Source organism: Salvelinus fontinalis, chromosome 32 (genome assembly GCF_029448725.1).
Source record: "Salvelinus fontinalis isolate EN_2023a chromosome 32, ASM2944872v1, whole genome shotgun sequence".
Classification (NCBI taxonomy): Eukaryota; Metazoa; Chordata; class Actinopteri; order Salmoniformes; family Salmonidae; genus Salvelinus; species Salvelinus fontinalis.
Window position 1 is genome coordinate 20,172,033 of NC_074696.1, and position 16,360 is coordinate 20,188,392.

General features: G+C 42.2%; 1 protein-coding gene across 1 annotated transcript in view; it reads left to right on the forward strand.

The window, feature by feature from the left end:
* Positions 1-13,750: 13,750 nt before the first annotated feature.
* LOC129830870 (zinc finger protein 385D-like) overlaps positions 13,751-16,360 on the forward strand; it is a 36,154-nt gene continuing 33,544 nt past the window's right edge. Inside the window, exon 1 of the mRNA XM_055893681.1 lies at positions 13,751-13,896. Within this exon, the coding sequence (XP_055749656.1) occupies positions 13,887-13,896 (10 nt within the window). The 5' untranslated portion in view covers positions 13,751-13,886. The remainder of the gene's footprint in view (positions 13,897-16,360) is intronic.

Genomic DNA, 16,360 nt, shown 5'->3' on the forward strand with positions numbered 1-16,360 from the left:
CACCCCCAGGTTCCAAACTGCATTTGAAAGCAACATCATCACAATAACTGTTCATAGGGAGTGGTGTAAAGCTCACCGTCATTGGACTCTGGGGCAGTAGAAACGCGCTTTCTGGAGTGATGAATCACGCTTCACCATCTGGCAGTCCGATGGACACATCTGAGTTTTGTGGATGTATTTGTGAATGCACAATGCCAACTGTAAAGTTTGGTGGAGAAGGAATAATTGTTTGGGGCTGTTTTTCATCGTTCAGGCTAGGTCCATTAGTTCCAGTGAAGAGAATTATTAAGGCTACAGTATACAATGAAATCCTATTTTTTTATTTAACCTTTATTTAACCTTTAAGACCCATTTAGGTAAAAACTATTTTGCAAGGGCAACCTGGCAAGAAGGAAGGCAAAACAGGGAAATAGCAGAGTGTACATAAAATATTACTACAAAATACACACAAAATACAAAGTGTTACAAGTTACAGATACATTTGAAGACTAGAAACAACTGCAGCTATCACAAACAGTGTCGTTGATCAGAGTCTTAAAAACTCCCCTAACTTTAATATCTTTCGAAGCATGTTCCAGGATGAAGGGGCATTATGGTAAAAAGATTGTTTCCCCATCTCAGTTCTAGCCTTAGGAACAAACAAGGACAGCAGCGACTGTGAACGAAGACTGTATTGAGTGACTGATCTGGTCAGTAAGGAACAGAGATACAATCAATGCTTTGTACACAAAAGTGTACCAGTGCTTTAGCCTCCTGGTGGAGAGAGAGGTCCATTGCACCATAGCATACAGATCACAGTGATGGGTGAGTGATCTAGTATTGGTAATAAATCTTAAAGCACCATGATACACTGTGTCCAGAGTTTAAGGTACTTGCTGAGGCCTGCAGATAGACAATATCACCGTAATCCAGCACTGATAACAAAGTGCTATGAATAATATCCTTTCTGACTGACATTGAAAAGCAAGATTTGTTCCAAAAATAGAAACCCAATTTGGTCAAGTTATTAATGTGCTGTTTAAAATTCCTCTTTTCATCTAACCAAATCCCAAGATACTTATAGGAGTTGACCCTATCAATTTTCTGACCTTTTAGAGTTAAAATCTGCAAGTGACTCCATGTGTCTACTTTTAGAGAAGAGAAAACCACAGATGAATCTTTGCTTCCAACTTTGTGGCAACAGTTTGGGGAAGGTCCTTTCCTGTTTCAGCATGACAATGCCCCATGCACAAAACGAGGTCCATACAGAAAGGGTTTGTCAAGATCGGTGTGGAAGAACTTGACTGGCCTGCACAGAGCCCTGACCTCAACTCCATCCAACACCTTTTGGGATGAATTGTGAGCCAGGCCTAATCACCAAACATCAGTGCACGACCTCACTAATGCTCGAGGCTGAATGGAAGCAAATTCCTGCAGCAATGTTCCAACATCTAGTGGAAAGCCGAAGAGTGGAGAGTGGAGAGTTCAACGAGCAGGTGTCCACATACTGTTGGTCATGTAGTGTAGCTACTTAATTGTTTGGAACAGTGGTTCCCAAACTTTTTATAGTCCCGTACCCCTTCACACATTCAACCTCCACCTGCGTACCCCCTCTAGCACCAGGGTCAGTGCACTCTCAAATGTAGTTTTTTGCCATCATTTCATTGTAAGCCTGCCACACACACACACTATACGATACATTTATTAAACATAAGAATGAGTAGGAGTTTGTCACTTCCCACGAGCCGGGTTGTGACAAAGAACTCTTATAGGACCAGGGCACAAATAATAATCAATAACTACACATACAACTTTATTTGTTCATCAAAAATGGTGAATAACTCACCATAGGTTAATGAGAAGGGTGTGCTTGAAAGGATGCCCATAACTCTGCAATGTTGGGTTGTATTGGAAAGTCTCAGTCTTAAATAATTTTCCACACACAGTCTGTGCCTGTATTTAGTTGTCATGCTAGTGAGGGCCGAGAATCCACTCTCCCATAGGTGCGTGGTTGCAAAGGGCATCAGTGTCTTAACAGTGCGATTTGCCAAGGCAGGATACTCTGAGCGCAGCCCAATCCAAAAATCGAGCAGTGGATTCTGATTAAATAATATTTTCACAGAACTGCTTGTTGCAATTTCGATGAGGCTCTCTTTTTCAGATATCGGTAAGTGGACTGGAGGCAGGGCATGAAAGGGATAAGGAATCCAGTTGTTTGTGTCATCCATTTGGGGAAAGTACCTGTGTAATTGTGTACCCAACTCACTAAGGTGGTTCGCTATATCACATTTGACATTGTCCGTAAGCTTGAGTGCATTTGCACACAAAAGATAATTAAATGATGGAAGACCTGTTTGTTGTCCTTGTTAATGCAGACAGAGAAGAGCTCCAACTTCTTAATCATAGCTTCAATTTTGTCCCACACATTGAATATAGTTGCAGAGAGTCCATGTAATCTTAGATTCAGATCATTGAGGTGAGAAAAAACATCCCCCAGGTAGACCAGTCTTGTGAGAAACTCATCATCATGCACGCGGTCAGACAAGTGAAAATTATGGTCAATAAAGAAAACTTTAAACTCGTCTCTCAATTTTAAAAAACGTGTCAATACTTTGCCCCTTGATAACCAGTGCACTTCTATATGTTGTAAAAGCGTTACATGGTCGCTGTCCATATCATTGCATAGTGTAACGTGTGCGCTGGGAGTCGGGAAGCAAGTACAGGGAGTGAATAATTTAATAAATAAATGAAAACATAATACAAAACAAGAAACACGAACAACGCACAGACATGAAACTGGAACAGAAACAATGATGCCTGGGGAAGGAACCAAAGGGAGTGACAGGTGTGGGAAGGAAATCAGGGAAGTGATGGTGAGTCTGATGACGCACAGGTGCGCGTATCGATGGTGACAGGTGTGCGCCCTAACGAGCAGCCTAGTGACCTAGAGGCCGGAGAGGGAGCACACGTGACACAGTGCAGAAAATACACGAGAGTTCAGGGGCCTTAATTTTATAAAGGTAACCATTTTCACTGTAGTGTCCAAAACGTCTTTCAAGCTGTCAGGCATTCCTTTGGCAGCAAGAGCCTCTCGGTGGATGCTGCAGTGTACCCTATCACAGAGCATATCACAGTTCCAGTGGGTCAGAGGTTTACATACACTAAGTTGACTGTGCCTTTAAACAGCTTGGAAAATTCCAGAAAATTATGGCATGGCTTTAGAAGCTTCTTATTGGCTAATTGACATAATTTGAGTCAATTGGAGGTTTACCTGTGAATGTATTTCAAGGCCTACCTTCAAACTCAGTGCCTCTTTGCTTGATATCATGGGAAAATCAAAAGAAATCAGCCAAAACCTCAGAAAACAAATTGTAGACCTCCACAAGTCTGGTTCATCCTTGGGAGCAATTTCCAAACGCCTGAAGGTACCACGTTCGTCGGTACAAACAATAGTGTGCAAGTATAAACACCATGTACCCACGCAGCCGTCATACCGCTCAGGAAGGAGTGTCACGTTCCTGACCTTATTTCCCTTTTTTTGTATTTATTTAGTATGGTCAGGGCGTGAGTTGGGGTGGGTTGTCTATGTGTGTTTTCTATGTTGGGATTTTGTGTTCGGCCTGGTATGATTCTCAATCAGAGGCAGCTGTCAATCGTTGTCCCTGATTGAGAAGCATACTTAGGCAGCCGGAGTTTCACGTGTGGTTTGTGGGTGTTTGTTCCTGTGTTAGTGTTTCGCCACACGGGACTGTTACGGTATGTTCCTTTGTTGTTTTGTATCGTATATTGTTTTCGTGTTCATTAAATATCATGGAAACTTACCACTCTGCACATTGGTCCTCCGATCCTTCTCGCCTCTCCTCGTCCGATGAGGAGGACGACTTAGACTGCCGTTACAAGGAGACGCGTTCTGTCTCCTAGAGATGAACGTACTTTGGTGCAAAAAGTGCAAATCAATCCCAGAACAACAGCAAAGCACCTTGTGAAGATGCTGGAGGAAACTGTAACAAAAGTATCTATATCCACAGTAAAACGAGTCCTATATCGACATAACCTGAAAGGCCGCTCAGCAAGGAAGTAGCCACTGCTCCAAAACCGCCATAAAAAAGCCAGATTACGGTTTGCAACTGCACATGGGGACAAAGATTGTACTTTTTGGAGAAATGTCCTCTGGTCTGATGAAACAAAAATAGAACTGCTTGGCCATAATGACCATCGTTATGTTTGGAGGAAAAATGGGGAAGCTTGTAAGCCGAAGAACACCATCCCAACTGTGAAGAACGGGGGTGGCAGCATCATGTTGAGGAGGGACTGGTGCACTTCACAAAATAGATGGCATCATGAGGGAGGAAAATTACGTGGATATATTGAAGCAACATCTCAAGACATCAGTCAGGAAGTTAAAGCTTGGTCGCAAATGGCTCTTCCAAATGGACAATGACCCCAAGCATATTTACAAAGTCGTGGCAAAATGGCTTAAGGACAACAAAGTCAAGGTATTGGAGTGGCCACCACAAAGCCCTGACCTCAATCCTATAGATAATTTGTTGGCAGAACTGAAAAGGTGTGTGCGAGCAAGGAGGCCTACAAACCTGACTCAGTTACACCAGCTCTGTCAGGAGGAATGGGCCAAAATTCACCCAACTTATTGTGGGAAGCTTGTGGAAGGCTACCCGAAACTTTTGGCCCAAGTTAAACAATTTAAAGGCATTGCTACCAAATACTAATTGAGTGTATGTAAACTTCTGACCCACTGGGATTGTGATGAAATAAATTCAAACTGAAATAAATCATTCTCTCTAATATTATTCTGGCATTTCACATTCTTAAAATAAAGTGGTGATCCTAACTGACCTAAGGTGTATGTAAACTTCCGACTTCAACTGTGTCTAGACCTGTTCTGAAAGGCCCCAGAGTCTGCAACACCACTAAGCAAGGGGCACCAACAAGCAAGCGGCACTATGAAGACCAAGGAGCTTGCCAAACAGGTCAGGGACAAAGTTGTGGAGAAGTACAGATCAGGGTTGTGTTATAAAAAAATGTCTGGAACTTTGAACATCCCACGAAGCACCATTAAATCCATTAGAAAAAAAATTGAAAGAATATGGCACCACAACAAACCTGCCAAGACAGGGCAGCCCACCAAAACACACCGACCATGCAAGGAGGGCATTAATCAGAGGCAACATAGAGACCAAAGATAACCCTGAAGGAGCTGCAAAGCTCCACAGCGGAGATTGGAGTATCTGTCCATAGGACCACTTTAAGCCATACACTCCGCAGATCCGAGCTTTACAGAAGAGTGGCCAGACAAAAGCCAATGCTTAAAGAAAAAAATAAGCAAACACGTTTGGTGTTTGTCAAAAGGCATATGGAAGAAGGTACTCTGGTCAGATGAGACAAAAATTTAGCTTTTTGGCCATCATGGAAAACACAATGTCTGGCGCAAACCCAATACCTCTCATCACCCCGAGAATTTCCTCCCCACAGTGAAGCATGGTGGTGGCATCATGCTATGGGGATGTTTTTCATAGGCAAGAACTGGGGAAACTGGTCAGAATTGAAGGAATGATGGATAACGCTAAATACAGGGCAAGTCTGGAGGGAAACCTGTTTCAGTCTTCCAGAGATTAAAGACTGGGGCAGAAGTTCACCTTCCAGCAGGACAATGACCCTAAGCATACTGCTAAAGCAACACTCGAGTGGTTTAAGGGGAAACATGTAAATGTCTTGGAATGGCCTAGTCAAAGCCCAGACCTCAATCCAATTGAGAATTTGTGGCATGACTTAAAGATTGCTGTACACCAGCGGAACCCATCCAACTTGAAGGAGCTAGGGCAGTTTTGTCTTGAAGAATGGGCAAAAATCCCAGTGGCTAGATGTGCCAAGCTTACAGATACATACCCCAAGAGACTTGCAGCTGTAATTGCTGCAAAAGGTGGATCAACAAAGTATTGACTTTGGGTGGGTGAATAGTTATGCATGCTCAAGTTGTCTGTTTTTTTGTCTTATTTCTTGTTTGTTTCACAATAAAAACATATATTGCATCTTCAAAGTGGTAGGCATGTTGTGTAAATCAAATGATACAAACCCCCCAAAAATCAATTTTAATTCCAGGTTGTAAGACAACAAAATAGGAAAAATGCCAAGGGGGGTGAATATTTTCACAAACCACTGTAGGACAGACACTTCAGAAGAACTTCCTTTAGATTTTTTGGGGGAACTATCTGTTGTTCCATGTAGTGAATCTGTTTGTTTGGGCTAATAGCAGTGAGGCCAATAATTCTTTTTCATCAAATCATTAAAAAAAATATATATATATATATACCTCAAGGGGTCTTAAAATTCAAAAAAGAAAAGCTAAATGATCCTTGCTATGACCTTAAAACAATTCCATATAGCTTAGTAGAGTTAGGATTCCTGGTTTTCACCCAGGTGACCTGGGTTCAACTCCCGGTATGGGAACTCATATCTTGGGGTTCCCGAGTGGCGCAGTCGTCTAAGGCACTGCATCTCAGTGCTAGAGGCGTCACTACAGACCCTTGTTCGATCCCGGGCTGTATCGCAACCAGCTGTGATTGGGGGTCCCATAGGGCTGCAAACAATTGGCCCAGCGTCGTCTGGGTTAGGGGAGGGTTTGGCCGGGGTAGACCGTCATTGTAAAATAAGAATTTGTTCTTAACTGACTTGTCTAGTTAAAAAGAGACAGGAACATTATTACAGAGCTGGATGTCTCTTCCCATATTCACACAAGGGGCAATTGAGGTCAACACCTCTCTCTGTCTAGCAATTAGCAACCGACCAGACACAAACTATGGGAGCAGCACATAGTTCCCCTTCCATTTATCATACCTCAGTTGCCATGGCTGCCAGAGTGTTTATTGCTGTATCTGTGACACTAAATGGTCTCTGGTGTAAAGGGATGGATCTAGTATCTCGAGGCGAGAGCCCCCAACCCATAAAGTGATGGATCTGAATATCTGGAGGTGATAGCCCTCAACTCATAAAGTGATGGATCTGAATATCTGGAGGTGATAGCCCTCAACCCATAAAGTGATGGATCTGAATATCTAGTGTTGATAGCCCCCCAACCCATAAAGTAATGGATTTAGTATCTCGAGGTGATAGCCCCCCAACCCATAAAGGAATGGATTTAGTATCTCGAGGTGATAGCTCCCAGCCCATAAAGTAATGGACCTAGTATCTCGAGGGGATAGTCCCCAACCCATAGAATAATGAACCTAGTATTTTGAGGTGATATCCCCCAGCCCATAAACACAAGGCAGATAGTAATGTGAAATAGGCTTTTAACGTCTGGATGGTTTGGCCCTTGCCTGGCTACCCAAACCCCTTGCTCCGGCCTAACGCTACGTCACGCCCACAGACGTTTGTTTATTCTTCTAAATGAGTCCGGATCGGAGTACTTCTGATGATTTCTAGAATGGAAACACATGCTAACCGTTCTGATTGGCCCCAGAAACCGATTGGTTGAGCCAGAGACAGAACACACGTGGGTAAAGTGGCTTTGATACTCTGATTGGTTAGAGATGATCCAATCGCTGATGACTTTGTTTTTTTTGAGTCGTCAGGCAAATTTGGACCAGGGATGTCATTAACATTATTGCTAGCCTTAACCCAGCAATGCAACCTAGAGCTGTGGTTGTCTCAAAGCAGATCTAGTATGTACCAACTTTCACACCAGCCTGCTAATGGTGAATTTAATTTCTATCTCAGTTCTGCTCTTAGGCAGAGGAGCCAAGAGAAACACCTGTGGATTCTGACTAAGACTAGCCTGGACCCAGTCTGTATGTGCTTTACCCAACATACATGTAGCCCATTTGTAGTTTTTTAAATTTAACTAGGCAAGTCAGTTAAGAACAAATTTACAATGACGGCCTACCCCGGGCAAACCTGGATAATGCTGGGCCAATTGTGCGCCGCCCTATGGGACTCCCAATTACGGCCGGTTGTGATATAGCCTGGAATCGAACCAGGGTGTCTGTAGTGATGCCTCTAGCACTGAGACGTAGTGCCTTAGACTGCTTCGTCACTCGGTAGCCCATGCCATGCCCAAGGAGCCGGCTAAAGTACATATAGGTCTGAGACCAGCTCCAGGCTACAGTAAGACTGCTACCCTCAAACTTTCCCAACCCAAGTCTGAAACAAAGCTTAGTCCTGAGACTAGAGAATTGGGAAACCTCCCTCGAGAGAGAAAAAAATGAATAATAGCACCAAGCCTTAAAGCATTCTGTTATTTTCCGAGAACAGAAAGTGTCTGGTCTGGCATAACAGTAAGTGACAAAGGAGCGTCACATTTAGTTTATGAGCAGATATTTCCATCTGTGTACTTTTCTTCTTCTCTCTCTCTGCTGTTGTTCCGTGGAGCTGGACAGAAACACGCTAAATAACTCAAGTCAGTGGGAGATACTCTGGGAGGATGCTGGATGTTGAGCTGTTACTGTTACTAAGGGCTTCCTTATATTTGTGTGAAGTGTGAATTTTTTATCATGCGATGCTATGTAGATTCATTTCTTAATTTAAAGGATGTTTAAACAAAACACTGCATTGTATTTTGTGGCAGATCCAAGACACCATTCCATTTAAATGCCACTAATTCTGATGAATCTGCCCCAGGTGCCGCTCCTCGCAAAAACTGGAGGGGAGATTGCAGCAGACAGGCCAAAACGAATTTATATTCTCTGACTGTGAGTGCACAGTGCCTTCAGAAAGTATTCACACCCCTTCCCTTTTTTCACATTTTCTTGTGTTACAGCCTGAATTTAAAATGGATTACATTTCATTTTTTTGTCACTTGCCTACACACAATAGCCCCTAATGTCAAAGTGGAATTTTGTTTTTCCAAAAAGATGTTAGTCAATAAGTATTCAACCCCTTAGTTATGGCAAACCTAAATAAGTTCAGGAGTAAACAATTACTTAACAAGTCACATAAGTTGCATGGACTAAATAATAGCAATGGCAATAATAGTGTCAATAATAATAGTGGCATCGCAATAATAGTGTTTAACATGATTTTTGAATGAATACCTCATCTCTGTACCCCACACATACAATTATCTGTAAGTTCCCTCAGTCAAGTAGTGAATTTCAAACACAGATTCAACCACAAAGACCAGGGAGGTTTTCCAATGCCTCGCAAAGAAGACTACCTATTAGTAGATGGGTAATAATTAAAAAAGCAGACACTGAATATCCCTTTGAGCATGGTGAAGTTATTAATTACACTTTGGATGGTGTGTCAATACATGGTGTATCAAAACACTACAAAGATACAGGCGCCCTTCCTAATTTCACCATGAGGCCAATGGTGACATTAAAACAGTTACAGAGTTTAATGGCTGTGATAGGAGAACACTGAGGACGGATCAACAACATTGTAGTTACTCCACAATAGTAACCTAATTGACAGAGTGAAGAGAAGGAAGCCTGTACAGAATAAAAATATTCCAAAACATGCATCTTGTTTGCAACAAGGTATTAAGTAATACTGCAAAAAAGGTTGCAAAGCTATTCCCTTTCTGTCCTGAATACAAAGTGTTATGTTTGGGGCAAATCTAACACAACACATTACTGAGTACCACTCTCCATATTTTCAAGCATAGTGGTGGCTGCATCATGTTAAGGGTATGCTTGTAATCATTAAGGACTAGAGAGTTTTACAGGATAAAAAAGAAATGGAATGGAGCTAAGCACAGGCAAATTTCTAGTGGAAAACCTGGTTCAGTCTGCTTTCCACCAGAGACTGGGAGATGTTCACCTTTTCGGAGGACAATAACCTAAAACACAAGGCCAAATCTACACTGGAGTTGCTTACCAAGAAGACAGTGAATGTTCCTGAGTGGCCGAGTTACAGTTTTAACTTAAATCAACTTGAAAACCTATGGCAAGACCTGAAAATGGTTGTCTAGCAATGATCAACAACGGATTTGACAGAACTTGAAGAATTGTAAAAAGAATGGGCAAAGTTGCACAATCCAGGTGTGGAAAGCTCTTACACGGAACCAAAACCGGCTGCGCACATGCGCCATCGTGCGCAATCCCATTTTGTCCCCCCACACCAAACGCGATCACGATACGCAGGTTAAAATATCAAAACAAACTCTGAACCAATTTTATTTATTTGGGGACAGGTTGAAAAGCATTAAACATTTATGCCAATTTAGCTAGCTATCGTGCACTTGCTAGCTAATTTGTCCTTTTTTAGCTAGCTTGCTGCTGCTAGCTAATTTGTCCTGGGATATAAACATTGAGTTATTTTACCTGAAATGTACAAGGTCCTCTACTCTGCCAATTAATCCACACATAAAACGGTCAAACTAATCGTTTCTAGTCTTCTCTCCTCCTTCCAGGCTTTTTCTTCTCTTGACTTTATATTGCGATTGGCAACTTTCATAAATTAGGTGCATTACCACCACTGACCTCGTTCATCTTTCAGTCACCCATGTGGGTATATGAGGAGATGGCACGTGGGTACCTGCTTCTACAAACCAATGAGGAGATGGGAGAGGCAGGACTTGCTGCGCGATCTGCGTCAGAAATAGAACTGACTCCTGTTTTGGCTCTTGGCAACGCAGATGCTCATTGGCGTGCGCGAGCAGTGTGGGTGCAATAATTGAATAACATGAATGTCTAAATTTATTTTGCTAATTTATTTTGGTGTAGTTAGCCTGTTAGAAACATACCCAGACAGATTCCCAGCTGTAATCGTGAGTGGTGCTTCTACAAACTATTGACTCAGGGGTGTGAATACTTATGTAAATGAGATATTCCTGTATTTTATTTTCAATAAATTTGCAAACATTTCTAAAAACAAGTTTTCACTTTGTCATTATTGGGTATTGTGTGTAGTTGGGTGAGAGAAAAACAAATCTATTTAATCCATTTTGAATTCATTCAGGCTGTATACCACAACAAACTGTGGAATAAGTCAAGGGGTATGAACACTTTCTGATGAGAAGAGTGTATTTAACAGCCATGCTTGTGTGTGTGTGGACATGTTTAACTATACTTGTGGTTTAACTATACTGTTTAACTATACTTGTGGTTTACTACCACAACAAAAATTGTACCAATTGGGGACATTTTGTTTTGTCCCCACAAGGTGAAATGTTATTTCTAGGGGCTTTAGGGTTAAGGTTAGAATTAGTGTTAGTGTTAGAATTAGTGTTAGGGTTAGGGTCCCCACAAGTTTAATTCTACAAGACTGCGCGTGTGTGTGTGTGTGTGTGTGTGTGTGTGTGTGTGTGTGTGTGTGTGTGTGTGTGTGTGTGTGTGTGTGTGTGTGTGTGTGTGTGTGTGTGTGTGTGTGTGTGTGTGTGTGGGTGGGTGGGTGGGTGGGTGGGTGGGTGGGTGGGTGGGCGGGCGGGCGGGCGTGTGGGTGGGTGGGTGTGGGTGTGGGTGGGTGAGTTGGTGTGTGTGTGTGAGAGAGTCTATGCATGATGATGATGGTGATGATGATAACACCTAGTGTGATGTTATGTGTGTGGGACATACAGTGCATTCGGAAAGTATTCAGACCACTTGACTTTTTGCAACATTTTGTGACGTTACAGCCTCGTTCTAAAATTGATTAAATTGTTTTTTTCCACTCATCAAACTACACACAATACATCTTAATGAAAAAGAAAAACAGGTTTTTATACATTATTGCTAATTTATAAAAAGAAAACAACTGAAATATCACATTTACATAACTATTCAGACCCTTTACACAGTACATTGTTGAAGCACAGTGATTACAGCCTCAAGTCTTCTTGGGTATGATGCTACAAGCTTGGCATACCTGTATTTGGGAGTTTCTCCCATTCTTCTCTGCAGATCCTCTCAAGCTCTGTCAGGTCTCTCCAGAGATGTTCAATCGGGTTCAAGTCTGGACTCTGGCTGGGCCACTCAAAGGCATTCAGAGACTTGTTACGAAACCACTCCTGTGGTGTCTTGGCTGTGTACTTAGGGTTGTTGTCCTGTTGGAAGGTGAACCTTCACCCCAGTCTGAGGTCCTGAGCACTCTGGAGCAGGTTTTCATCAAGGATCTCTCTGTACTTTGCTCCGTTCATCTTTCCCTCGATCCTGACCCCTAGATGCTGCCACCACCATACTTCACCATAGGGATGATGTCAGGTTTCCTCCAGAAGTGACACTTGGCATTCAGGCCAAAGAGTTCAATCTTGGTTTTACTGCATTTTACCGAGGAGTGGCTTCCATCTGGCCGCTCTACCATAAAGGCCTGATTGGTGGAGTGCTACAGAGATGGTTGTCCTTCTGGAAGGTTCTCCCATCTCCACAGAGGAACTCTGGAGCTCTGTCAGAGTCAGAGTGATCATCATGTTTTTGGTCACCTCCCTGACGAAGGCCCTTCTCTCCCGATTGCTCAGTTTGGTTGAGCGGCCAGCTCTAGGAAGAGTCTTGGTGGTTCCAAACGTCTTCCATTTAAGAATGATGGAGGCCACTGTATTCTTGGGGACCTTCAATATGGCAGAAATGTTTTGGTACCCTTCCCCAGATCTGTGCCTCAGCACAATCCTGTCTCGGAGCTCTATGGACAATTCCTTTGACCTCATGGCTTGGTTTTTGCTCTGACATGCACTGTCAACTGTGGGACCTTATATAGACAGGTGTGTGTCTTTCATAGCAAAGGGTCTGAATACTTATGTAAATAAGGTATTTCTGTTTGAATTTGTATTTTTATTTAAGCAATTTTACAATAACGCTGTAACGTAACAAAATATGGAAAAAGTCAAGGGGTCTGAATACTTTCCAAATGCACTGCATCTGCATGCTGTATGTGGTTTCCTTCTGAACCAGTGAACGCAGGGATGCATCTAAAAATACCAGCCCCTGGAGGAATGGAGTGAGGATGTTAAAGGATTTACCAACAGGCTCATCCAAAGACAACAGCCTGGGCAGCCTCCGTAGACTCACATTGGAGTGAATGAATCACAGCGAGGAGGCAGGGATTTCCCCATTTTTAGGGCTGGATGGTGACCATGGTATCCCATATGCGGCATCAGATCACATCAGTTCTCTGCTCTTCCTCCCTCCCTCCCTCTCTCTCTCTATTTCTGTGTGTGCACGCACACGTGTGCATGTCAATAGGTTAACAAGAGCACTTGGCTCAGTGATGACTTGACCAATAACCTCAAATAGCATACTACAGCTGACACAGACACACCCTGCATATGGAGCCTACACTCCAATAAAGTCAAATTCTTCACACATCTCAGAGAAAGATAGAGGTAGGCGGAGGGAAACAGAAGCCATGTTTACACCTGTTTCTAACATGTATCATTTTTCCTGATCTTGTTTACATTCTGATTGTGCCCACATTTTCAGGCAGGTGTAAACGACTAAAAGACATCTTCCTGACCACCTACAGAGGTATTCAGGGACCCATTGTACATGGATATCAATCAAGTTTTAACAGATCTGGATGGTCAAATCATTTAAATCATTATTATACCGGCCTCTCAAATCATTGACAGGTTGCACCATTGGCGTATGGCATCAATAATTGTCTTAAAATAAATACATTCATATTAATTTGAAAGAAAGTCAAATAATTTGTATACAGGAAGGCACCAGGAAATCTAGTCACAATGCGAGCACAGTGGACGGAAATGAGACATTTTACCTCCATGTGTAAACGAACCTTGATCCGATAGTGATTGGGACCACATGTTAGCTCAAGGTGTAAACAAGGTTAGAGAGAGAGAGGGAGTTTAGAGGAGGGAGAGTAGACTACCTCAGCAGTGAGTGGTAGCCTATTGTGGAGGAGAGGAGACTCCTTCTGGACCCATCATACCACCATGCTCAGCTAGAATCGATTAAAGACTTTACCAGCGGGCGGTGAAGTTGCTTGCAAAAGGAGTATTGATTGTTGATAAGACCAGCATGTATTTTGGTAAGGAGATACTTATTTTTACTTCAAGTACAGTAGGAAATTACCAGAATGCATTTAGGTAGCCTTAAATAAATAAAACATTGCCTACTCAAACGGGTTAGGTTAATTACAATTTAAGGCTCGGTAAATGCACAGTTAGATGCTTCATGTAAATGTCTGCTGTAAGGATGCGCTCGAGGACGTGGGTCACAGAAATAGCCTGTTGACCATCCTGGCAAGTTGAGTCCACCTTTTTGTTTTGTTGTCCCCAACGATGAAATCGGGAGGGGTCTGTGGATCTGTCTAGGTCCTTTAGTACGTCCATACATACATGCTTTTGCAGACTGTACGATTTTAGCCGTTTTATGCCCCGATTGTATCCCCCAGACAAGATTGATTTCCACGTCGTGGGAGAATTCTTAGGTCATAAACGATTATCGGACGTCTTGGACCGTTCAGTGTGATAGGGTCTAGGTCTGCCGATTAAGTACCACCACGTGAGATTGTAGGCTCGGACAAAGTTCTGGTAGTGTCAGAATGTTTTTCCTTTATCGTGTAATGCGGCAGCTGTTACACAACGATCCGAGTGACTGACCAATAGGAAAACGGCTGGCACTGAGCAGTATGCACACAATAATACGGAATAGTCTAATTAATATAATTGTCCATTTTTTTAAACGTTTATGATGTGCAAAAATAACGATTCCCAAAAAATCTTGTTTACATGTAATTTGAAATCAGGCTACTTGATGGGATTTTGATAAATGCACAAAATCGCCAATCAAAATAAACGTTATACCACAGTGACCATGTTATTTTGGGGAAGACTATTTTGATTATGAGTTGGACACAAAGTTTCTATGTGAACTATTTCACACATAGTTTTGAGGAGTTCGAATCAGAGTTCACTTTGGTCATCCAACAACAGCGCAATATCTCAATCTGCTACGTGAGTAGGCTATATTCAGTAGCCAATATATAGTCCGCTTCTCCCACTAATCCGAATCAATACTCACATATTTCTGTGATCTCAAATTATGATGCTGCGTGCATTTAATCAAATGCTGTCAAAACAACCAATGAGCGCAGTCAAACAACCAATAATAATGCGTGACTCTGGTTATTTTCCTGTGTTCGGTACGGACTGCGTTCTGTTCTCACCGTGAGTGAACGGCACCACAGTACGAATTGAATCGGACTGAGACCACCCTTTTTGAGCGTAGAAAGGTGCGTTGTTAAGTGCGGATTTAATGCGGATAAATCGTTAACACCAGATGTTTGGAAAAACCACACCAAACCATTTCGATGTAAAATCCCCCTAAAATTAATAGAATAAATTATGTTTTCAGAACTCACTTCACTCGCGCATAAGCATAGAGCAGGGGTTCCCAAACTTCAAGGGGTCTGAATACTTTCCAAAGCCACTGTATTTGAAAACCACACCACAAAAAAACGACATGCACACAGTGCATTCGGAAAGTATGCAGACCCATTGACTTCTCCACCTTTTGTTACGTTACGTTACAGCCTTATTCTAAAATGAATTAAAAATATGTTTTTCCTCATCAAACTACACACAATACCCCATAATGACAATGGGTCTGAATATTTTCAGAATGCACTGTAAGTACAGAAATATGGTACTGCTCTTGTTTACTCAACTCAGGGCTTCTGCCTCCAACTCTATTTGATGATAAAGTGTGACTTTGCTCCCTGCTGTTATGCCTGGTGCTACATATACATTCTCAGTCTGCTTCCCAAATCGTACCCTGTTCCATACATAGTGCACTGGTTTTGACCAGAGTCCTATGGGAGAGATCGATGGGATTTAGAAGGGAAAAAAGTAGGATGCATTGTTCTCCCTGCATGTCTCTCAGCCAAAGTCAATGATATTACTATCTATACATTTTACATTAGAAGACTGCAGAATCAGAGAAAGAGACGGAGAAAGAGACAGTAAGGGACAGAGCGAGAGACATAAAGAGAGACAGAGAGACATAAAGAGAGACAAACAGAGCGAGACAGAGAGAGAGACAGAGAGAGGGTGTCAGAGAGAGAGACAAAGAGGGAAAAAGAGAGAGAAAGAGAGAGACAGAGCAAGACAGAGAGAGAGAGGGAGACTCCCATATCTACTGGGTGAAATATCAAAGTGTGCCATCACAGCAGCAAGATTTGTGACCTGTTTCCACAAGAAAAGGGCAACCAGTGAAGAACAAACATCATTGTAAATACAACCCATATTTATGTTTATTTATTTTCCCTTTTGTACTTTAACCATTTGCATATCGTTACAACACTATACATACATAATATTACATTTGTAATGTCATTATTCTTTTGGAACTTCTATGAGTGTAATGTTTACTGTTCATTTTTATTGTTTATTTCACTTTTGTATATTATCTACTTCACTTGCTTTGGCAATGGTAACATATGTTTCCCATGCCAATAAAGCCCCTTGAATTGAATTTAATTGAGAGGGTGA